Source organism: Lissotriton vulgaris, chromosome 8, assembly GCF_964263255.1.
Source record: "Lissotriton vulgaris chromosome 8, aLisVul1.2, whole genome shotgun sequence".
Taxonomy (NCBI): domain Eukaryota; kingdom Metazoa; phylum Chordata; class Amphibia; order Caudata; family Salamandridae; genus Lissotriton; species Lissotriton vulgaris.
The window spans coordinates 1,390,592,699-1,390,618,020 of NC_141696.1; the positions used below are offsets into that span (position 1 = coordinate 1,390,592,699).

Here is a 25,322-nt window from a genome sequence, read left to right on the forward strand (position 1 = left end):
TCAAGAGGCTACCACTGGATTCAAGATAGCCTGGCTGATGAGGATTATGAATCCGAAACCGGTCCCAGGAAGCTTGTTTCCGGTCCAGGGAAGACATGTCTTGGCAGTTCGGGCTGGACTGTTCCCATGAGGCACAGGGTCAGACTGATTTGCATATGACCATGTCTGAACTGGGGTGGTGGAGTGAGCTAATAAATGGTGATGGATTACACCCAGATTAGTTCACTGGGGGTGAGTGTTTGATTTGCTCAAACGCTCCGTCCATCATGCCCTTTGGTATCACTTTGTTCGCCCTAAGTTGGCAGGGTATGCCCAGACGTGGGTCCCTTGCTCACTCTACCACTGGATTCAAGATAGCCTGGCTGATGAGGATTATGAATCCGAACCCGGTCCCAGGATGCTTGTTTCCGGTCCAGGGAAGACATGTCTTGGCAGTTCGGGCTGGACTGTTCCCGTGAGGCACAGGGTCAGACTGATTTGCATATGGCCATGTCTGAACTGGGGTGGTGGAGTGAGCTAAAGAATGGTCATGGATATAACCCAGATCAGTTGACTGGGGGTGAGTGTTTGATTTGCTCAAATTCTCCGTCCATCATCCCCTTTGGTATCACTTTGTTCCCCCTAAGTTGGCAGGCTATTCCCAGACGTGGGTCCCTTGCTCACTCTACCACTGGATTCAAGATAGCCTGGCTGATGAGGATTATGAATCCGAACCCGGTCCCAGGATGCTTGTTTCCAGTCCAGGGAAGACATGTCTTGGCAGTTCGGGCTGGACTGTTCCCATGAGGCACAGGGTCAGACTGATTTGCATATGGCCATGTCAGAACTGGGGTGGTGGAGTGAGCTAAGAATGGTGATGGATTAAAGCCAGATCAGTTGACTGGGGGTGAGTGTTTGATTTGCTCAAACGCTCCGTCCATCACCCCCTTTGGTATCATCTTGTTCTGACTAGCTTGTAAATGATGCCTGTAGTTGCTTAGCTTATAAATTGATGGCAATCAAAGTCTCTGGTGGGTGTTTTGTGTGTATATGTGTGTGTGTGGTGTGTGCGTGTGTGTGTGTGTCTCGCTCTCTCAGTGCTGGTTATAGATTGTGTCATTAGTCTGACTGTCTTCCACTAGGTGTGTTCCACTGCTGTCACCTCGGCCAGGAAGTACTCTGGGAATTGACTTAACATCATAGTTCCTTGATGGGATTTCATGTCAAAACATAAACTCTTACAGATGTATGTCCATGCAAACAATTCAACCAGTGTTTAAACCCTCAATCTAGATGGACTCATTTCCCACAAACGTTAGCACTGGGTTAAACTTACTATTTTAACTTCAGCATAAACACATTTGGATGCAAGCAATTGACAAATTTGCTAAGTGTGGGTCAAAATATGAGTGGATGTGTATTTATGTAAGGGTGTTGTTTTGGTAGTCTTTATTTTTTAGTTTGTTTTTCCTAATTATGTTTTTGCAGTCTTTGTTTTCATGTGTCCCATGGATGTCTATGGAGTAAAGCTACTTGAAGCAGACACCTTAAGGTCTAGGCTTCATTCATACACTTCCTCTAGTTCTCTTTATTCTTTGAAGGTAGACATGCTTTCTAATTTTCCTTTCTTTTTTCAGGTCTGGGAGATGCCTGGGGACAGCCAAGTCGTATCGGTCCATTGGACAACGTGGCCAAAGAGCTGGGATCCCATTTACTCCAGGTACAAATACCTCTGTTGTGTAAAAGGACACCACAAGAAAAGTGAAATATGATACGAGCACTGAGCATGCCTACACCCTTGACAGAAGAATGGACATGAGAAGGCTGCACTCCAACATTAGATGAACTGTGCATTGCGACGCTAGGCCCTCTATGTCCATGATCCCTTAGGGGTGCCGCAAACAGCACATTCTAATATATGTCTGACTCTCAAACTCATGGTTAAGTGTACCTACAAAGAATAATACCGAACATGCTAAATAACGGTTTTAAAATCTGGCTAGATGCAGCTTTAGTTGTTTGGGAGACCTGGTGTCATCAATTTCTCAAAAGAAATACAGAGAAAGAGAGAGAGAGCGAGCGAGAGAGAGAGAGACAGAGAGGAGAGGAGAAGAGAGAGAGGGGGCGGGGTGGAGGGAGAGAGAGAGAGAAAGATCTTTAGATCACCCCGCTTCAGTCATTGGTTGTCATGTTTCATGGTTTGCCATTGCTTGGTTTGGCTGTTCATCATGTATGGTTACATTGTCCCACTTGGGTTCCCATGGGGTTCATGTGGATATTTTATTAGACCACAGCTACGGTTTGCTATTTAATGCATTTACTTTACTGATACAAAAACATTTAAATCCCTGGTTTAGAATATTGTTATTTAAAAAGTACTTGCTATTTGGATGCCTTAGCCTGCTATTCACTAATCACCATTGAGATTTAATTTGTTTTACTCAGCTGTCTTGATGCCATTTAAATGGATCTACAGATTTTTTTTGTTTACGCAGTAAAGGCGTCGTACAAATAGGCTTTCTTAAAAATGTAGCAATGTCACTGGACCTTTGTCAGAGTATTGGCTGTGCAGTATTTTGCTGTGTGTGCCTTTCACGTTCACCATTTTCAATGATTCCTTTTAATAACATAATTCTTTGATAACATAGCTTTACTTTGCTAATGCAGTATGTTCAGAATAGGACAGCTGCCCCCACTGTCCATATATATTGTTCTAGCTCAAGATGTTGCTTTCTTTAAGGGATTTTATTTCTATGAGAGCTTTGGCCAGCACACACAAAATCACCTATCTATTACGAAGCCATTACCCTAGCAAAAACCACACCTATTGATTATACATGTGCTCGTTTATAATGTGTGACAAGGCATATAAACATAATTTATTACATACATGTTGAAATGTTTCTAATCTATTTATTCTTTCATTTCTCTTCTCTTGGAGCTCTTATTTTATGAGTACAGTCTGTACATTTAAATATTGATGCTGCTTAACAAAGTATTAACAAACAACAAAATGATTTAAATTTGGAAAATATAAACCATTTTCTTAATCTAAATATTTCTCTGGCGGCAGCCCTAAATTACTCTTAATAAATGTATATATTTAAAGGTAGTTGTCAAAAAAGCGGTGCAACTGTAAGGTTAGTTCATAAAAATTCATTCATAATTTGTAGGAAATGTGGCCACGTTTACAAATAGTGCACAGGAAAATTCTATCTTCTGAAAGCTTGGAAACACAGTGTCAGAGCTTGTAGTGTATGCGTGTGGGAGGCCAGACAGGCCATTCTGGGACTCAGGCATTGCCCCGGTGGGCTGGGATTCAATGCTGGATTGGCTGTCATGACCCATTATGAAAGTGCCTCTGCCCTATTTTGCGAACCTTGGCGTGGTAGACAGCGTTTTGGAGTGAGCATATGGATTCAGATTTGAGTTCCTAAAGACGCTGCACAAGATTTTGCACTCTGCAGCTTATGTCCGCCAGCCGTAATTTAAGACTTGCCTGTTAACAGAGCGCGTCTACATTCGCCGTGACTCTATTGAGCCCACTACCTCTGAAAAAAGAAATCTTAGAAGGGTGTGTTTTGGCATCATAATCAACTACATGTCCTGAAGATGGTCTGATGGTCTAACTGCCAACTCAGACCGAAACGTCGACAGCACAGCTATTTCCTTTACATTTGTTGATTTCAAGGAACTGTTTTCTGTTTTGTCAGATCGTTTACCATGTTGATTTTTTGGAATAGATGTTTTCATATTTGTTCTATAGGTTAAATGATAATACCTTGAACATTATGTATGGTTGATTCTAAATGTAATTCCCTTCCTTTCATGTTTGTATATATTAAATATTTATTCTTTTGAAGAAAAGATTGCCCCGCTGTCATACAATTGAAACCTACATCAAAATTGGTTTATTTATAAGAAAATAAATTCCCCTTCGGTATGTTTAATCACAAGTTCATCACTGATAAGGCTGATCACAAATGATTTTGTTATAAACAACTATTTAACTAAGATTGAGAATAAAATCCCTTGTAGGTATTCCTTAACTTACTATCCTAGCTGCATATCCTACTATCCTAGCTAAAATCAGCCAATCAGCCTTGTTGCCTACAGGTAGCTTGTTCTTCCTGGTCCGGAAGAGCAGGCTCCCTATAAAGCACAACCACATGCATAGGCATGTAGAAGGTTTCATCCAGTGGTAATAACTCTTTTCCAATGTTTAGGATGCACTCTGGCATACTTGAGGCATGTTTAGGATCACCGTAGTATATTTGAGCTTAAGGCTTGAAAGGTCAGTATAATATTGTTAGCAATAACAATAATTGATGAACTCATAGCAATCACTAGAACAACGATGGGCCTAATATCCTAACATAAATATAGAACTAATGTTATTCCTTTCACCATAATGATTTTGCATCGGTTGTGTCGCTAATATTTGCATTCTGTGCATCCACTTGTTTGTGCGTGGTGCATAATTTCTTTTTAGGCCCATAAATGAATTTGAATTTCAGAGAAATAGGATTTAGTGGTCCCGAGCAGATTGAAAGCAATTTTTCTAATGTACAATGTTTGTCTGGTTTGAAACCATTTTCCAGGACTGACTTTGGATCCTAGTCCGTCCCTGTTCAGCAATGCAGATATAACAATGTCCTTAGTTCCTATACTTACCACTAAGTGTTCTTCTGCACACTGTACTCTAGGCGGACCTCCTTTATTTAACATGTAACCTTATGAAGATCCCAGACTTTACAGGGGAGGGTTCCATACACTCGGACCTAAAAGGCTATTAAGGCCTACTGCAAATGAGGACTTGGAAGTGGATATTTCTATTGGTCCTTTTGTGGGATTAATTGACAGCACTGTGAGGATTTGGGACAGAAGAGATATTAGTGGAAGGGAACAAACATTCTAGCACAGTGTATTCCTGTGATGAAATAGATATTACTTGAAAGCAACCCCTGCACCAAGACTGAGATCTCCTTGAAGCAAACCCTGGCAAGGAATAGCCTGGATATTTTGCTTTGATTCATTCAAGGTTCGTTGCACAATCACAAGCTGGTTGTGCCATTTACATTACCCTGCTTGAAAAGCTCTAGGAAAAAAAGAGGATTATAACAACAGAAAAAAGAAAATGTCCCTGATTGCTACATTGAGAAATTTCTGGCTGGCTGACATATCATTGTTGGAGAAAGTTTTCTAGTTTTAACTTGAATCTCTGGAACTGGAAAGATGCTGCAAACAGTGACAGATATTACCCTCTTGATAAACTCCAAAATACATAGAGATCAAAGGTCCTGCAAGCAAAACATGTGCATTCCCATGGGTAGTGATGGCATAGAAAGTTGTGGTCTACCTAGAAGAAAACCAGTGGACCAATTGCAACTGGTCATTTCTTCTACTTGCTCCTTTGACCCTTTTCCTGACAAGTTCAGAAGGCCCTTTGCTCGAAGAAAGCTGGTGCTGCTGCAGGGACATTCCAACAACGAATCGGAATTAGACTGTAGGCCTGAACTGATGTGATTTGTTGTTCTGCAACCTGCAACTGTTGAAAGGTGTCTGGGTAACCAGCACAGTAAGTCTGGAGACCTTTAGAGCCAAAACCTCATGTTACAGAACCGTTTCGAGGGTCGGGACTTGGAAGATATGTTATCACAGGAGGAAACGGATACAGTGCAAATACTACCCCAAAATATAGGCAAAACTTAAGTGGTTTCTTATTAGCAACTTTTCCTGCTCTGATCTTTTCAGCTTGAAGTTTTTGATACAACACTAGATGCCTTCATCTAATTTTCTTAATTGTTGTGGCAATTCACAGATTTTATTTTCTCTTTTTGTATAGCTTGGTTTCAAAATTCTTTATTTCTGAATTCAACTGTTGTTTTGGTATTTTTCCACATATACGTTTATTTTCTCAGAGGAAAACCTTGCAGCCTTATGTAAGGTACCACAGGTGAGGCAGTTGTTCCTTACAGCTAACAGTTTACTTTTTAGAAATCACATTGTACAATATGGGAGCTCAGTCACAGGTCACATCACGACTGTGGCATCGCTCACCCTAGCCTGATTTCCTATGTTTGGAATTAGACTTCTGCCGTTCATTATGCTTTGTGAGACAAACGTAGGGAGTTTAATGTTCTGGTGTCTAGAAAAGGCTCAACAGGCAGATATTTGAAATATCTATTCAAGCTTCTTCACTGAGAGGACCTACAGTCCTGGCCAGAGCAGAGAGTACATTGATCAGAGCCCACTTGAATGAATGTGTCTGCACAGGAACAGCCATGCAATGCAGGCTAGGCTTCCTTTTTCCCCAGTCCATTCACTTTTTATTGCTATTTACACTAGTAACATACATGATCTGGAAAGTAACTGTAATCTCATTTCCTCCACGGGTGTAATTTCCACAAGAGGATTACCCACCGGATGAATTGCTTTGCCATGCCACAGACTGACAGTGGTAGCTCTGTCAGAGGAGATTCTGGAGCTGAAATGTACACTTATTGAGATAGTGATAATACCACTGTTTTTCAGAGGATGGAACATTACCACAACTTTCTAAATTAGTCCCTTTATAATTTTCTTGAAATAGGTAATGATTTCTAAACATAAATATTAATTTTGGGGCCGCAGTCCTACATTTATTGGGCACTAAAGACTATGGGGCCGATTACGATGGCGGACGGACCTGAGTCTGTCTGCCATCGTGGTGGTGACCGGGACCGTTCGCAATACATGCAGCGATCCCACACACCCTATTAAGATGAGACCGCCACCATGGCAGTTGCATTTTGCACTTTAACATTGCGTGGTGCTGCCATGTTGTGCATCTCACTGCACTAAGTGACAGGCACCACAAGGTGCCCCCCACTTGGTACAGTGAATAGTAGGGGCTATCATGGGTACCCCTCAGTGCACCCACCACCTCCTCCCAACACATCAGGGGCCGCAACGTGCCCCCAAAGCCAATCTCCACCAGCCTTTCAATGGCGGTTTCACCACCACGGAAAGGCTGGCTGAAGACAGCATCCTAATTTGGCAGACGGTGCCTGCTAGCACCGCCACCATTTTATGGATACAGACTGCTCCGCCAGGCAGTCGGTACGATTGCCTGTGGCGGTTCTGAGGCAGACGGTCAGTGCATCCGCCACGGTCGCATTCTGGATCCCCCCGCCATCTTCATGTTGTCGGGGCGAAATCGCAATCCGATGGCGAAAGGACCCCCACCGCATGGCTGGCGGTGACGGTCCTTCCGCCATCATAATCGGCCGTTAGGTTTATCCCAGTTGTAGAATTGTAATTTACTAACAGTAGACCACTACCAACTCCCAAATAAACTTTATTTTAAAAAAAAACATTTTTAAATGCAGCTACGTTCCCTTGAAGAAAAACGGAATCCATTTAAAAAACAAATGTTTGCTTTACTTAAGAGACATGATGGTCGCTGACCCCAGGCCACCAACTGTAGTGAGTCACAATTTGCGACCTACCTCATGAAAATTGATTTGGTATGTCAGATTGCGTCCCACAACGATTGGGAAGTATGTGAGCTGATTTATTAGTACATAGGTAACTTTGCAAAATTCTTTTCCATTTCTAAAACGTTGATGCACAATTTGCAGCTACATTTTGAAAGTGGAAATTTTGTTTATCAGGGCCCAACTCCTCTCTGTGGCACTCCTGAAGGTGGCGTTGAATGCTGATTTTTTTCCCAAGGCCAGGACTAAGCCTGTAGCCCTTCTGAAGTTCCCCTTGGCCTGACTGCTTCCAGCCTTGTATTGTATAGTATTGTAAATGCATTTATATATCGCTTACTACCCCTGACGAGGCATCAAAGCACTTTTTCGGCGAGTAGCAAGCTACTCTGGGACCCATAGAGGATTAGTGTTGAATTAGTATAGTGAAACATGCAAATACATTTTAAGTGGTGATAGGTTAGTCGGTTATTTGGATTTGGAATGATAGCAGAAGGATAGAGGAGGAAAAAAGTTTTGTATTTATATAGCGCTTGTTACCCCTGATGGGGTGTTGAAGCACCCTACTCCGGAAGTCCATAAAGGATTAGTGGTGAATTAGTTGGGTGAAATATGAAAGTAATCTCCGTGTTGGATATTAGTCAGTTATTTGGAGTGAGATGGATAGCGGAGGGATAAAAGTGGAAGAAAGCTTTGCACTCATATAGCACTTTTTACCCCTGATGGGGTGTTGCAGCACGCCACTCCGGAACCCATAAAGGATTAGTGGTGAATTAGTATAGTTGAATATGGAATTTGACAAGTGAACATTTTTTTGTTTGTTTTTAGGTCTTAGCAGTAGGAGGAGGCTTTTGGTTGAGTAAAAAGGAGTTTTGGAGGGGGGAGTCAGAGAGAAGAGTTTAGAAAGGTTTGTTTTGGAGGATAGGTATAGTAGAAAGAGGTGTCAGATGAACAAGGAGGGTAAAGTAGGAGAGAGTCAAGAAAGGGTTATTTTGGGGATCATAGTAGTGGTATGGGGTTTGGGATAAATGAGAGTGGATGTAGAGGATATATTGATAGATGTATATGTGTGCATGGATACCCTAGCCAGCCCAAGGGAAGTGGACAAAGAGCACCACAACCTGGAGGAGAGCTGCTGTAGAAAGCAATATTCAAAGGTATAGGTGAGCTGAAGGGCCAGATTAGCACACTCCCTTCCTGGCCAACCTTTATTATTTTTCTTTACTGCTGCCTTGCTGTGAAGAGGTACAGGTTTCAGAAAGCCTCAGTATTAGACAGATCAAGAAAGTGAATTAGGACAGATCTGGACTGGTACCAGAGGGCAGAAGAAGTGGTTTATCATGCAGAGGGTGCCCTGGAAAGTGTGAGAAGATATGGGGCTCTTGGCGGGAGTACAGAGATGCATCACTGGGGACATGAGTTACCTGGGTGCAGTGGCTGGGGCCATGTACTGGGATGGAGAACAAAATCGGAAGCCCACACACAACACCAAACTGTGTATTGTTATGTTGTCCCTGAGCCATTCAGGAGTTGTGCTTCGACTACTTCACAATGTATTACAGATGCTGTACTGTAATTGTGTCCTCGTGATGAGATTTCAGAACTTGTACTGTATGATGAGCTTGTTTAATGAAAACATTTTTTTTTAAAAGGAAGTGAATTAGGACCTGAATAATACTATATAGCTACGTTTTAGATTTGCTAGAGACGCAGACCGCAATGAAGAGCACTGTTGTAATTTGGCAATCAGAGTACGACCTTTGTTTATGAAGAGTGCTGCATTTAAAATAAGATAGCGACCATAAACTTTAAATATTGTTTGTCTTTGTTGCCCAGTGTTATAACTGTAATTGCTTGTGTTACTTTGTTGCTTTGATTTGGGTGCTTGTCATCATTTGGTTACTATTTATACTGCATATACTGTACCTCAAACCCACCTACACATTACTACGCTTATTTACAAACCCCTTGCACCGCCGGTATGTCACTTTTTCTCATATTAAAAGTGACACACCGGCGGCGCAAGGGCCTTGCAAATAAGCCCCTATTTCCTTTGGGCTCGCCCTTGACTCCGCCTCCAGGCTACCTGGATAGTCAAAGAGGCTAATTTACCACTGTAGACTGACCACCCATTGCCTTGGTTTCTTCGAGGTACCTGAAGTCCTGACTTTGATATTACTGTTACTGTAGCTGCAAGTATGGAAGAACAGTCTTATTATTGAAAATGGGTAAACATTAGACATAAAAAATTATTGTATGGCCTATGTGGCTGAGATGGACGCCATTATGAAGTTATGAAATGTGATATATGTTAGATGGTTTGTACAATTATGATAGTTAAAATTGATGGCACTGTGGATTTCAATGATGTTTTATGTGAAATGACGCCTAATGAGTGATAATAGGAACTTAATTGTGCTCCATATTTACCCAATAAAGAAAAAAGGTAAACACGTTATTGGTGAAGTAGAGCTAAGCTTGCTTAGGTACTTTAACCTCTATTTAAGCCAAATCACCTTGGAGTTCCATGAACATTTGGAGCCCAAATTACAAAACAATGGAACATTTCCTGATTACAAGACATACACTTTCACATTTACAGACATTAACCACTAGTTACAAACGGAATGAATGCACCAGACTCTTGCATGCCATATCTACAATTATTAGACTGTATGTTCCTAAATGTATAGTATTCACATACATTATATCTCTTTCGCCTTAAGTTCCACAGCAGTAGGATCTGCATTGTTGCACATTTTTTTGCAGCATATACACAAACTTCCTTCATGTGTTGTTTTTAAAGTGATGATAAGTTGAGGAAAGACAATGTAAATATTTGTGAATACCCACAGAGTTTCAATCCAGTGGATGTTCACCTTAATTACAAAGACCACACCTTTGATACTCCACTGGGAAAGCCAACAATGTGTTCCTAGTGAGGAGTGAAAGTACTGAAACGTTGGCAAAAATTTCCCACTCGTGGCATATGTACATGCAGAAATACATCAATCTGTACTCTGTGAATCATGGTGGGATTTGCATGCAGCGTTTCACATTTTCTCAAAGTGTATGTCAAACCTATGCAAAATTCTGTCTAACGCAACAGAACTCCTGTATCCGATGTATAGTTTAAAGTATTTTACATATAGTATATGGTTTGACCATTTCAATAGCTGGTAGTAGTTGGCAAAATATAGAAAGGGTGCACATTGACTTGAATCCCTTCTTCCACCTAAAATCCCCAATGTGAGTGTTTCGTCAAGTTAGTTAGTGTTGTTACCTTTTTAATTATGAAGGGTGGCACAGCGCCTAGATTAATCGTACACATTGAAATATCTCATTTTAAAATGGGGTTTACTAATAATAATATATTAATATATGTAATAATAAAATAGATTTTTCATACTCAATGTCTATAGCTTGACTCATCTGGCATGTGAATGTCTGCAAATTGAATACAGAACGTAATATCTCTGCTACAGGCCAGACCTTTTTCTAACAAATATCTTGGGAATTCCAGATCACATTGCAGAAGACGCTTCACCATTCCTTCTACAGCCATAACATAAAATGTAACAAAGTGAACATGTGGCTGAGTGAACCCATTTACAAACATTTACTTAAAAGAAACTTGGCAAACTATAGCATATTTTAGAGTCTATTTATCTAAATTTATCTCTAAAATAATTGCAGTGCTTTGTCTGGTATCTGATGTTTATCACTCAATGTGTATTATTTTGACTTTCTCCTTCCTGGACGCGCATGTTCTTTTTATACTGAATACGTAGTGCCTTGCTTTGATTTTAATGCAATATGACTAATAGCATATTCTCATCTGGGCTTGAAATATCTGCCTCATAATCTGTTTTTGGAAGCATGAGTAATGGCTCTTGCACATAGATATTAATATGTAGAAAATTCAACTCAATTATATATTTTGGATATGCACATGTGTAAAATGTATCCTTTTAGTAAACAATTCATTGTCAAAACCAATTTTATAAACCTAAACATTTAATTTGTGACTCTTAGAATCAACCATCACCATTAGACATGATACAAGTCTCTAATTGGAAAATCAGTTACACAGCATTTGAAAACACAAAAATGTTGATGTGCCAGAAGCATACGTAGAGATTGTCGGCAGGTTTTTTCGTTTGTGCAGGTTTTGTTTCCAGTTTGGTGATGTCCTGGTTTCTGATGCGGTGCTGTCCAACTGAGGTAGTAAATTTGTCTGCCAAATTTTTCAACAGATTCTGGTGTTTGAAGGGTATGAGCTCTGGGTTGATAACTTACAAAATTAGGCCTTCCAGTTACAGAGCAGCAACATGACTCACTGCATCTCCAACACTTTGTATTCACAGCTACTAAAATCTGTTCCTTAGCAAGTGCGCTAGATGATCCAACACAAACGCAAGCAGCTTAGGTGATAGCTGGCAACTTTTATGCCTACCCCTCTGTGCCCCCTGGGCATTTGACTCCTCTTCCATTTGGACTCAGACTCTTGGATAACTGTAATTAAGTTGCATCCAGTTCTGGGTACTCCACCCTTAGAACAGAAAGCCCAACTCACTGAGTAGAAAGTTTTGTCTTCACATTCAAGGGCAACCTCCTCCATTATGTAAAAAACCTTCATAAATTTGCAGTGGGCTGCGTACCTGGGACAAATTCAAACTTATCCAAATGAACTAGGCTGCCCAACAATAGTCGTTGTCTCATTGCTATTTCCTGAGGATGATCTTCATATCTGTAATCTGAAGAGAGGAATCTGAGTTAGGTATTTATCTGGCTTCAGTATAATCACTACCATTGCCTCACACAACAAGGCATCTTTCAGGGAAACTCCTTGCCCCTGAGAATTTGTTTAACTGCTGCAACCATGAAGTCAGTGTATCGTGGTATGCTTAGTAAAACTCTACTGCTAGCTCATCTCCGCCAGCATATTCCGTCACTTACTTGGACAAAGAGCTCATTTTGCATTTTCTTCTAGGAAGCAGTTCGGTTTTACCTTCAATTTTCTTACCAGTCTGACAATCCTTGTTCTTGCAACAGTTTGTTCTGAACCTGATGAGGTGCTTAGGTGTTGGTGATCTTATAAATCTACTGGAACACTTTCACTGTCTGTTGTCTCCTATGTAATAATATTCCAGCCCCAGTCCTAGTCTATACTTTCTGTCGGTCATCAAGGATACTCACCTTTATTAGCAAGGCTGTCATTGTACCTGACCCTGCCATTTTTTATACTAGTTCTATATTTTTGTGCACCATTAACAATGTGCAGAATACATTTTTACATATGATTACTCCTGTATGCACTGAAATAGGACTGTTACTTTTGAAACAAATGGAAGTCACCCGTCATTCATGCTTGCACACCCCTTCACCCCACCCATGTCTCTTGTCCCAAATTATGCAGCACACAGTCCAGTTAAAATGTACTGCTTTATTTCCACTCTCATTGTTTATGCCAATCTTGATGAACCTTCCCCGACTCATTTCCAAACGGCAATTGTAATTTCAGGGACCTTCTATTGGTTCACAGTGTCATATAACATGTTATTGTTCATGTAACTAGTTTGTCCTAGCATCTCCAGGTGACATTAGCATGGATGGTGCGGAATACATTTCATGTAGTTGGCTAGTGACCGTGTTTTTACATTTATTTTTCATTTTCTCAGATTTGCTAATGAAATGGTACTTTGCTCAACCACAGGTGAATCTGTGTTTTCTGTTAATTTCATATCAGCCCATATTGGGAAATGACCATGTCTCATGTGTCCGAAGAGTCACTTTGCGCGGGGCAGTATACCTCTCCTTATTTGCTAGGACAGTTGCCATATATCTTCCCTTCTTTTGCTAGGACCATTAACTCCCTGCTCACCTTCTCCCTCTTACCACACTCCCAGCCTCTAGATTCTATCTGGGCCATCCATTTCAGGCAGCTTAGTCCCGACATGCTAACTTCTATCCATGCCTCCCCATTACCAAGCCTTCCTCCAACTGTTTAACTCTTAATGTGAGAAAGTGGTTTATTAGCTGGGGTGGATTGGGGTTCACCACAAGTATCAAAGTCACTGCCCTGTCAGGGCCCGTCAAAGGTCCCAATAATTTAATACTTAACAGTATGAAGCACATATGATTATATCATAACTGAGTACAAATTATGGTTTGTAAAACAAAGGAGGAAAGCTTTTCTTGTTGTCTTAGACTTATTTCTCGATACTTCAACCTCTTTTTTATGAATTCTTATGAGCTTTAGCCAACACGTGTTTTGTTGTATATGGGGGAGGTATCCCCACAACTTCATTAAGGCTAAAAAAAATAGAGACAGCTACTGTGCAATATTGTAAACACATCTTACAGATAAATAATCATAAACCCCTGCATCAGTGACAGCAGCGTATAATATCTTCTCTTAGTATAAACATCAATCATCAAGTATACATTTAAATGGAATCTGGTTTGTAGAAACCCATGAGTAAAAAACATTTTGGTATCTCATAGTGCAGTTCATTGGGTACAGTGAGTTGAAAGAATGGAATGAACTGATTCCAATCTAGATATCGTATTTTTAAAATACACATGTACTGTCAATTTTACCTCATTTATATTATATCAAAAGTAGATATGCTGCAGTAACCAGGCTGGTTATTGTAGTACAGGAGGTTTTATTGTAGTTCGTTACATGTTCTGTAGATCAGCTCAGAACTAGCCTCACCAGGAGCAGCCCGCATGCTGCTCAGCCCCTCTCAACTGTGACTTTCCTCACAGACTCTCAACATTCCTAATCGCATCATCACTGCAACATTCCACTGGCTGAACAAGAGGTGAAAATGGTATTTACATTTACATGAACAGGATACCAGGATACTACATATGCGCAATGTGATTATCCATCGATTAGGTTGATATTAGTAGTTGTTGTACCCCATTTGAAGTGTGTAGCTAATCCGGTATATATATGAACATTGATGAAGGCGTTAGCCGAAACATGTCTGTGTCTGCACAAGTTTTTACAATAAAAATGGATGAACTAACCCCCGCAAGTGCTTCTCCTTGCCAGGATTAGAGCACTGATTTTCATCTTGGGTACACCCCTGCGACACACAGCACCCACCCGCGAATGTGCAGGCAAAGGTGGAGAGGAGCTTTGATATATATTTCCTCTCAGCCTTCATGCAAAAACACCCTCCAATTCACCACACTTCTCGAGGGCGAGCAGAAGAACGACACAGACAAATCCTTCACAACGAGGTAGTTTATTTATTTTTTTAGAATTTAATCAGCCTCCATTCGTCACAGGGCCATAACCAGCAAAGTGCAGGGGTGCTTACAAACAAAGATGACCTACGCATTTCGGCTTGCACCTACTACTGGGTGATAAAGTGAAGTCAAGAGTGTCAATTTAAAGGGAAAACACTGCCCTTTCACCACCACCAATTAAAAACAACATCAGCTTTAAGGGGGACTCAACCACAAAATATCTCAGTTGGTTCATATTAATCCCAAAGGGAGTAAATTTCATAGAGAATATGTCAGCAGCATTGCAAACAAATAGATAATAAACATTTCAACCTTGTAAAGTACACAAAATCCGGGACCTCAAAATCAACATATTTAGAATAGAGACTTTTCTATATTTTCACCTGCCAAGAGGAGTGTGCTACGGTTAAATAGAAAGTTATGCAAAATTATGGTGTCAGTCAACAATATAAAATATATATAGCATCGCACATATGACAAAGATAGAGGTGTAACCCTAACATTTAAAGTAAATCATTTTGGAGATAGAGTATCCATCTCTACCTCAAAACAGAATAGACATCTCACAGGAGGCGCAGCGGACGGGCGCAGCGGGCGCGTCGGCAGCGCGCCGAAGGCGCCTCAAAGGCAAGCCCGTCTGTGCCCGTCCGTGACCGCCCGGGAGCAGGGGCAGGTCCCCCTGCTGGTTTCAACCTCCAGAAAAGATATAGCGCCTTAGACCTGCGAAAGCTATGTCCCCCTCTGGACTATCCCTGCCGACATAGTATAAATGTAAATACGCAAGAGAAAAAATGTGCACACTGTGCTTTCTCCGTCAAAAGAAACCTGGGATCTAGACACAAAGGGAAGATACTAAACATGGCCCTACTAAATTGCCGCTCCCTAGGAAAACACACGATGGAGGTGCACGACTACCTAATAGATGGTAGAACAGATGTCCTCTTTCTCACGGAAACGTGGCTAAATGCCACTTCAGCTCCGGACATTCTGATGGCCCTCCCACCTGGATATGATATCAAAAGAATAGACAGACCGAAGGGGAGAGGGGGAGGAATCGCTATAATTCATAAACAGGACCTGACCTGTACGCTAGAGGGAAGGGACCTTGACAAAAGCGAAACTGGCCTCTTCTCCATCTCAGTTTATCAGGGATACTGCATCAGGGGATACCTTATATACCGTCCCCCAGGCCCTGCAGCCACCTTCCCCACCCAACTGCTGGAAACCCTCACACTCTCTGCCCTAGAACATGATAGACTACTCCTGTTAGGGGATTTAAATTATCATTTTGATGACCTCAAGAACAACGAGGCCCAGGAAATCAAACAAGAGCTAGCCGGCATCCAGATGCTACTCAAATCAGAACTTCCTACTCACTGCCAGGGACATCTCCTAGACCCCATCTTTGCCAACTGGGATGCCTTAACCATAGATCCACCCATTCCAGTTATATGGTCCGACCACCTCCTTATAACCTTTAGGGTGGCGGTACCAGATGATGGACTACACAAGGAACCCACCTACGCTAACAAACGCAGAAAATGGGATAAATTCTCCACAGAGGTCTTCAATAAAATCATAACTCTAGAAGCTCCCTCTGGAGATAAAGATATAGATTCCGCCTGCTTACATCTTAACAAACTGATCATTAAGGCGCTGGACCATACAGCACCTTGGACCCATAAGGCTCCGGTCAGACGGACCAAATCTGCCCCTTGGTTCAATAGTGAACTCCGAGATCAAAAAGTAAAATGCAAAAACCACGAGAGAAAATGGAGGATACACTACCATGAGGCAGACAGAATTGAGTATAAGAACAGGCTCAAAATATACCACGCACTCATTCGTAAAACTAAGAAATCCTACCTCTGTACCAGAATCAAAGACGCTGACAATTCTATGAAGGAAATGTTCCTAGTTTACAGGGAACTCTCCGATCTCACTTCACTAGTTACCCCCATGACTGGATCAACTAAAACGTGCAACCAAATAGCCGAATTCTTCGCTAATAAAGTGGACAAAATTTACGCTATCTTCCCAGACAGGGCCAGAGCAGGCGGGGAACAGGTAGACAACCACCCTCACATACAGGAGGATAAATGCCTCTCAGCATTTATAGTTCCGCCCAAAGAAACACTATGCAGTATAGCTAACAGCATCAAATCTGGATCTCCCAGTGATCCTGCAACCCCTAGAAGACTCTATGACAGCATCTCCATCCTGGAGCCCCGTATCAGCCACCTTCTGGCTCTCTCCTTTAGTACAGGACAAGTCCCCATCGCATGGAAAAAAGCAACTGTCCTGCCTCTGAGAAAAAAAACCAACATCAGCATGGACATATTGGACAACCTCAGACCCATTTCCCTTCTTCCCTACTTCGCCAAAATTGCTGAGAAAGCTGTGAATATGCAGCTATCAGCATTTGTTGAAGCCAATGGACTCCTCCACCCCTCTCAGTCGGGTTTTCGAGCCCATCATTCTACCGAGTCAGCCCTACTGTCCTCAACAGAAGCCCTACGAGGATATGCTGACAAGGGCCAGACGGCGGCACTGATTCTCCTTGATCTTAGTGCCGCCTTCGACACTGTAGCCCACCACACACTGCTACAGTGTCTGAAAAATGGAGGAGTGAGAGGGAAAGCTTGGGAATGGATGAATGGACCGAACCTTCAGAAACTAAATTTAGGAAACATCTGAAAACAATACTCTTCCCCAACAACTAATATCGAAAGTAGCGTCAGCAACGAACACCTTTTATTGGCATTTACAGCGCGGGGACACACTTGCTAGTGTAACCAGGCGCTTTACAAAATACTAATAAATAAATAAAAACATCTGTAGCCAGAGATATTGTTAGAAAACAAGTTGGTTCATACACTTAACTAGGTATACCGGATAAATATTAGGCACATATTTATAGCGTATTGACATGCACAAGACAGCAGATTAGTTCAGACTCACTGTCAGATACGTATGATAAATATTAGGAACATGTTTATGATATGTTAAAGTGCACTGTGCATGTTTCCTGTCAAATACAGACAAAACTCGTAGTTCCCTTAATCATACATCTGCATATTTACCGAAAGAAACGAAGTATCAAGGTGCAAATAACGGCTCCTAAAATGATCCATGCTAACATAAACATTCTGAACAAAGTGCATTGTGCATAGTTCTTCTAACGTATAGACAAACCGAGGAAAAATGACTCTCGGTTTTTATCTTAAATTTTTTTTTAAACATTAAGTCTATGCTTATGAAGTGCTTGGTATAATTGTCATCCTGAGAGGACAAGGAAAGGAGGCCAACAAATTAAACAACAATATGTTTTATAAAGAGATATATATATATATATATATATATATATATATATATATATATATATATATATATATATATATATATATATATATATATATATATATTAGAGCCGCGAGCAAAGTCCTTTTCCTGCCAGAAGCGTTTCGGGCCAACGCCCTCTTCAGTGACAGACCATGTGACATGACGGCAAGCTGAAAGCACCAGTAAATACCCACAGTAATTATACACAGGTATAACACCTGAAGCAAAGCTTTCTGGGACTGGTGGTTTAGTAGAACCCAAGTGGGTCGCCGCCGCCATACACACGCAAAAAGTATTAAAAGGATTGCCAATGTCCCCGCAAGCACCCCGCAAGTGAAAGGCACCTCCCGTACCACAGTAAGCTGCCCAAATGAGGTAGCTGTGGACCCGCAGTTTGTCCGCGGTAGTGCAAACCCGCGACCTGGCTGGCCGCTAACAAATGGAAGAAAGAGTTGCCCCTGGGTGGGAATGCACTTACAGGTAGGAATTAATGCCAACGCAAGGGCGCAAGCCGCTAACAAAGTCCTTTTCCTGCCAGACCCGTTTCGGGCCAACGCCCTCTTCAGTGGCAGACCATGTGACATGACGGCAAGCTGCAAGCACCAGTAACTGGTGGTTTAGTAGAACCCAAGTGGGTCGCCGCCGCCATTCACACGCAAAAAGTATTAAAAGGATTGCCAATGTCCCCGCAAGCACCCCGCAAGTAAAAGGCACCTCCCATACCACAATAAGCTGCCCAAATGAGGTAGCTGTGGACCCGCAGTTTGTCCGCGGTAGTGCAAAATATATATAAATATAAGTCATGATGCCAAAGGTTTAATCTTGAGTATATCACCCATAAAAATAAGAATGGTACCTATTCGATTTCCGAAGTCATGTCTAAATAGTCATATGATGTAAAAGTAAATGAAGTTTCAGCAAACAATTCAGTATTTTACAATATTATTTGTGAGAAAAAATGAACCAGATTATGTCTACCTCAATCCTGGTTGTATTTTCCGGCCCGAATAATATGAGAATAGCATTGCAGTGCCCAAATAATTGATAATGCTGGTCTCAATTGAGTCTTCAGCAACCCTGTTCTATTGTATTGCACTTATAAGAGAGTCCTCCCTATAAAATGAAAAGACACACCATGCTACTAACCAGAATATATAACGGATACACATCTCAAAGCACATTAGCAATATTTAAAATGGCATGAAGGCTTACCAAAAGGATATATCTTTTCCGTGATCTGGTGAGTAGCGTAGATCTGTAGTCTATTAATAATTGTAATTCTGCCATGTATTCGATGCATGCGGGAGAGTCCTCCCTAAAAAGTAAGAGCAGGTGAGACTAGTAATTGTCCCGCCACGGCGTATAGTAACATTGCCAGGAAAGCACTATGTAGGAGAGTAGGGTCTGCTTTCCTATGGTCACCCCAATTTTTGCTTTTTGCTTCACTGGTTTTCGACTTAATGTGGCTGTGGGCCTGCCAATCAGACCCACAGCCTGCTGTTCTCTCTCTAAATTCACAACCATGTACTTTAGGTACATAACCAATTGGACATTGGGTCACCTTATCAGCCCCTGTACAGTGTACTATAGTTACCCAGGGCATAGGTGCATCCAAGGCCTACCAGGGGCTGCAGCACATCTTTTGCCACCCCTGGCTGGCTATCCAATCTGACACAACTGGCTGATCACTCAGCTGGGGCAAGGTGGTGTAATCACCCCTTGCCTAGATATAGTATACCTATATCTAAACCTATATCTGGACACATATATACGTATATGTCACTCCTATGGCAGGCCTTAACAATCCTGGAGGCAGAGTGCTTGGTTTTATGTGAGATGGTGCTCTAGCATGAGCTGAGCCTGTCTGCAGCTTTCGGGACCAACTCCCTTAGCTGTTCTGGGATATTGCCATACCATATACTCTTAAGTGCATTATAATCCTCGCGGTTACTTGCTAACTTTGGTTTGGCTTTATCAAAACATGTTGTGTAAGGTGTCATACGCTTTGGAATACTACCCCCTCGCCAGTTCTGGCGACGGGGGTAGCATTCCACCCTTCTAGAGGGAGAAGACATGTTACTTTGCTTAAACGCGGTTAAATCTAACCAGAGCCTCAGCATCACAAAATGGATGCTGCTGCCACAGACACAAGTCTGGCCTCCTGCTGCTGACCGAAACTCCGGCAGAGGAGGCCTGGACAAATGGTATCCTGTCACAGGGAGGTGTTACACCAGCCCAGACAGGAGATAGTGGATTGGGGCAGGGAGGGCTGAATCAAACTAGACACTGCTTGGGGCGCACAAGGCGTCCCATGCATAGTCCAGTTCAAACCGGTGCTGGGGCACTCCAGCCCCAGCTCTGGCGCGAAACTGGACAAAGGGAAAGGGGTGTAACCACCCCCTTCTTGGGTCCCACCCATAAGGGGGACCTAGCAGGTGATCCAGCCCCTAGATTTGGAATAAAGGTAGGAGCTGTGCCAATGCAATTTAGATCATCTTGACTGAAACTTTGAAACGAAACTCTGGACCCTTTGACATCCTACTCAACGTTGAAGACTGAAGAATCTCCCTTGTGGTCAAGGAGTGGCCATCCTGTGCAAGCACCTGTGCAAGCAGGCACCATCAGCGCATCGAGACTTTCTTTGCCGTTGCTCCCGCCGGAGCTCGAACGACAGAGACCGACAAGACCTGGACTCCCAGACTTCCAACAGCCTATCCACAGTCCTAGCAAAGCTTAGACCCATGGAGGCGACGAGAGACGTGGGACCGGCCATCTTGAAAAGTCGACGAAGTGCTTCCAGCGCAGCTCCCGAGGCACCCTCGACGTTGTGCTTTGGGGTTTGAGAAGTCCCAGCCCGAGCAGCCTGTGCTCCAAAGATCACCTCTCCACACTCTCCGAGTGCTGCGTGGGGCCCTTTTGCACTTTTCCTGCTTGACGCGTTGTCCGGTCGCTTGCCCTTTGGCTAGTGGCCTCTGTGACGACGAGACCTCAAAACTACACTGCTGGTATGGTTTCTCCAGACTGGCCCCAGCTCCCCTGAAAAGGAGCCATCGATCTGACATTCCCGGTCCGATCAAGAAGACATCTTCGAGTCCTGCGTGGGTTGTCTTTGCCAAGGCTTGGTGACTCTGAATCGAGTACCGACACCGCCGACAGCAATAGCCTTTGTGGGACAGCTCGTGTTCACCAGCTGGTCATCCTCGATCTTTCCTGGTCCATGTGGCAGCGGAGACAAACACCTCGACATCACCTGATTGCAACCCGACATCGCCTGGTTCCTTTCTGGTTCCTCGCTGGCCACTGAACTCTGTCCCCTCTGCTTTCAGGAACTCTTCATCTTCGATCCACCCTTGGATCCAACCGGACTCTTCTCTCCTGGCCGCCTGCAGCATCTTTTCCTCCAGGCTCCATAGAACTTCACGACGAAACCCAACACACTTTGGCACCTATGCACCCGCTTCCTGGGGGTGAGGTAACAATATAACTCTGGTGCTCCCATAGTGGTTTACACCTCTAGTGTCCTAGTTTTAAGTGGCTAAGTTCTAGTCCAGTCGGAAGTCTCCGAAACCTAACACTTTCTGATTTTTACGCACCATTGACTTGTATGGTAAACGCAGTTGCCTATAGACTCTGCACCCGCATCCTGTGGGCCTCCTATGTCCTAACCTTCATTAGTCCAGTGTAGGCCCAGCGATTCCCAAGGCCCTAGGCCTGTTCACTGTTCACGACGTGGTACTTATACCACTTATATTTCTTAATATATGGTTTGAGTGGCCACCCGGCCTATCCATAATTGTGCAGCTTATTGTATGTTATACTGTGTTCTTTGTTTAACGCTTGTGCTTCTGTGCTCATAAAGAGTATAGGGGATTATTCTAGAAATAAATACATATATTTTGTAATATATAACTTGTGTGGTGTCCTTTCATTTGGTATTTAAAGGGATTGCATATGTTAAAACAGCTGGCTTCACATGCCCTCTTGAGTTTAGCCTAAGACTGCTCTTGTCCATGCTACCCCTAGGGTAGCTGGTCTATAAGGTTGACTTACAACCAATCACCATAAGGGTCGTTTGGACTGGTGCAAGGTGCTCACTAGAATAGTGAACACCATATACCAGGCCAACTTCTCACACACTATGACCAGTATTTCACAGAAAAGCACTTTGACCAGTATTTCACTGAATTTGTCAAGTAGCTTACCTAAGGAATTACCGTTGCGCGCGCCCTACCCGGTCGCCATGTCTGAGCTAAGTTATCGTATTGCAACAAGCATAGACTTTGCCTAGCGGTTACCCGTGTAATGTGATTCGACACGTTATCATGGCCGCCATCTTAAACTGTATTTTTGTGGCTAAAAACCTGCCCATCAGCAAACAAAGGGGAAACCTCTATAATGACCTATATTTCTTTATACTTTGAGCAATAAAGTTACTTCAACATTACATACATGATGCTGCAAGAAACAAAAATACATTCACAATACTCTATGTTTTCTCTCACAAGCCACTGTATGACTCTGGGTAATAAGGTATCTAGCTTCCTACTGCACTTTTCCTGCCCGACTATATTTTCTAGACTGCGGCACAGGAGAGCAACAAGCACGTTAAAATAAGTACGAAATTGTCGAACTATGCGTTGTTTCAGTGATGCTCAGAAGCTAATAATGGTACATATGTTCCCATTACAGAGAAAGAAAACCCCTTGGTTTTAACAGTATGAATGCACCTGTGTTTTGTGTCCAGTCTTTTGTTGGCCCTGAAGAAGGTGAAGTAAAATAACTTTATCACCGAAACGTACGTAGGCCGTACGCACCAGAGACCCTCGCGCATAAACCAATTCAAACTTTGGAGAAACAAATGAAAGGATCATAAAAGACCAACAACGCATATACAAAAAAAAGATTGATCTAAAAATAATTGGTCTCAACGACATTTCGAGGAGTCCACTATAGGACATTTTTACTTGTTTTTCATTTTTCTTTCACTGTTGTGTATTGTGTTAGGTATGTTAGCACCACTAGGATGAAAGTTTAAGTATGTATGAATGTTGGTATGAGTGAAAATAACTGTATATACAAATTGTAGGGGTTTTTGTTTTGGCATGATTTATTCTTGTATTTTAATTGATCAGTACATATGTTACCATGTCACTGTATTGTAATTTTTGATAAAATAAAAATAACCACAAAAAAATGAGAAAAAAATTTAATTTTCTTGAAAATGATAGAAAATAACTGAAAGAAATAAAATATCAAAGTCAAATTTAAGTGAATGTATTTTTGTTTCTTGCAGCATCATGTATGTAATGTTGAAGTAACTTTATTGCTCAAAGTATAAAGAAATACAGGTCATTATAGAGGTTTCCCCTTTGTTTGCTGTTGGTTTGCCACTCCCTCCTCTAGACCTACCCATCTCCCTTCTGCCCTCTGTTATCCAAGTCCATGATCCTACTCTGTTCCTCCTGCCCTCAGTGATCCAATGTACCATACTTGCCAACATTTTGAACTGTGTGAGATGGAGAATTTGAAAAACAAAACCGTGGGTATTGATTTTAGCCACTGACTTACATTGCAAAGAGGAGATTTTAGGCAGGAGACAGGTAAAATAAATCCCTTTTGGGCTTAAAACATCAGGAGTATCCTGCCTGAATTGGCTCTGTTGGCATGCCTCTCTTGCCTGTCCTGCATGGTTTGTTTGAGGCCCCTGCCCCCCTTTCCCCTGCCTCCCATTGTGCCTTGTGCTGCCACGGCCCTACCGCCTGTCCATCGTGGTCCACTTGTTGCCTCTGCACCCTCCTCCTTGCCCTCAATTATCCGAGTCAGTGCCCCTAGCATCTGCCTCCCCACAGTATTCTAATGAACGACTAGATTGATAATATTCTATATGTATTACAAAAGTGTAATCAAAAGAGTCATACCTAAAGCATTTCCTTTAGAAATTATAAAAAAGAGAGGATCTTATTTCCATAGCAATTATGGTCAGTGCTCTAAAAAACAAAAATGAGGACATATTTTCTGCGGACTCACAGAATCCCTGCCCACAGGCCACCTCCCTCTTCCCAGATTATACGGCTTAGGTGCAAAGGAGGCGAGTCACCTTCAGCGTAGTAAAGAAACAGCTCCGCGACCTGGACCTCCGATATTCTTTGTTATTCCTGGCCCGCCTGCGAGTTATCAGAGACGGGAACACAAGATATTTTGACTCCCCCACAGAGGCTTGGGACTGGCTCAAAGGAGTAGGGTCTGGCGGCGGCACCCAAATCATCACATGAGTCCTGACCCCGCGAACGCCCTCGCAGAGGCTGGCGCTGGGGACCAAAGGTGGCTGCCCCAAACCCCGACAAAATTAGGTTGGAGCACCAGGAGGCCCTGCAGGCGATGGCAGCCCTCCAATCTACCAGATCTCTGTGCCCGGTCGGCTCCGCTTCCTCCCTGCCAAAATTCGGAGACTCTGGATCTACACCTGAATGGTCCATGGATGCAGATTTACCCCCGTTCCCGGACGTCACCCCGAAGACTGCAGATGGCATTATTTGAGTCTAGCCTTTATTACAATACAATGTCACTCCAGGCCATGTCATCCGTAGTAACTCTCAGATGCTCTATCTACTGCTCTCTTGGGATATCTGAAGGGGAAAGTCCGAATATCGGCTTTTGTCTATCACTGGTCTGTCCCCCGGAAGTCGTACAACAATGCTAGTCCAGTTGCCATGACATGGCAAGTTTGTTGGGTAGTTCCTCATGTTGAGGACCCGCTCCTTTCCTGTTTCAAGGTACCCTAATGTTCTACATTTTTATTTTCTTCCCCTGCACGAGTCGCTATACACACAGACCTGCTACCTTTCCACCATCCCTCCCGGGGGCGGTGTGGCGCTATTACAGGAGACAAACCTGTCGACTGTGAAGGCTACCCGTTTACGTTATCGCTGGCAGGGCCAGGTATACAGTACCAACTATTCATCCATGGCTAGAGGGGTGGTGATATGGGTTAGGGCCGGGGTTCCATGGGAGGAGGAAGAGGTCCTGTCAGACCCAATGGGGCGCTACGTCTTAGTGAGCGGCAAGCTGAACGGCCAACCAGTCTTGCTGGGTTCCATATATGTTCCCTATGTAACGCAGGGTACCTTTCTTAGTGACCTGTCGGAGGTCCTGCTCCCGTGAAGGGAGATCCTGTGGTTCCTAGGCGGTGACTTTAACGCAGTACTTGATGTCTCACTTGACTGTTCCTTTCCCCCTCTCACACGTACTACGGCATCCTCC

The 25,322-nt window shown here is 42.8% G+C and overlaps 1 protein-coding gene across 4 annotated transcripts in view; it reads left to right on the plus strand.

The window, feature by feature from the left end:
- Positions 1-25,322, plus strand: part of SIM2 (SIM bHLH transcription factor 2) — a 635,950-nt gene that overhangs the window by 174,847 nt on the left and 435,781 nt on the right. For all 4 annotated transcript variants that reach the window (XM_086933518.1, XM_086933519.1, XM_086933520.1 and 1 more), the window contains exon 2: positions 1,617-1,699. In XM_086933518.1, coding sequence (XP_086789644.1) covers positions 1,617-1,699 — 83 coding nt within the window. The remainder of the gene's footprint in view (positions 1-1,616; positions 1,700-25,322) is intronic.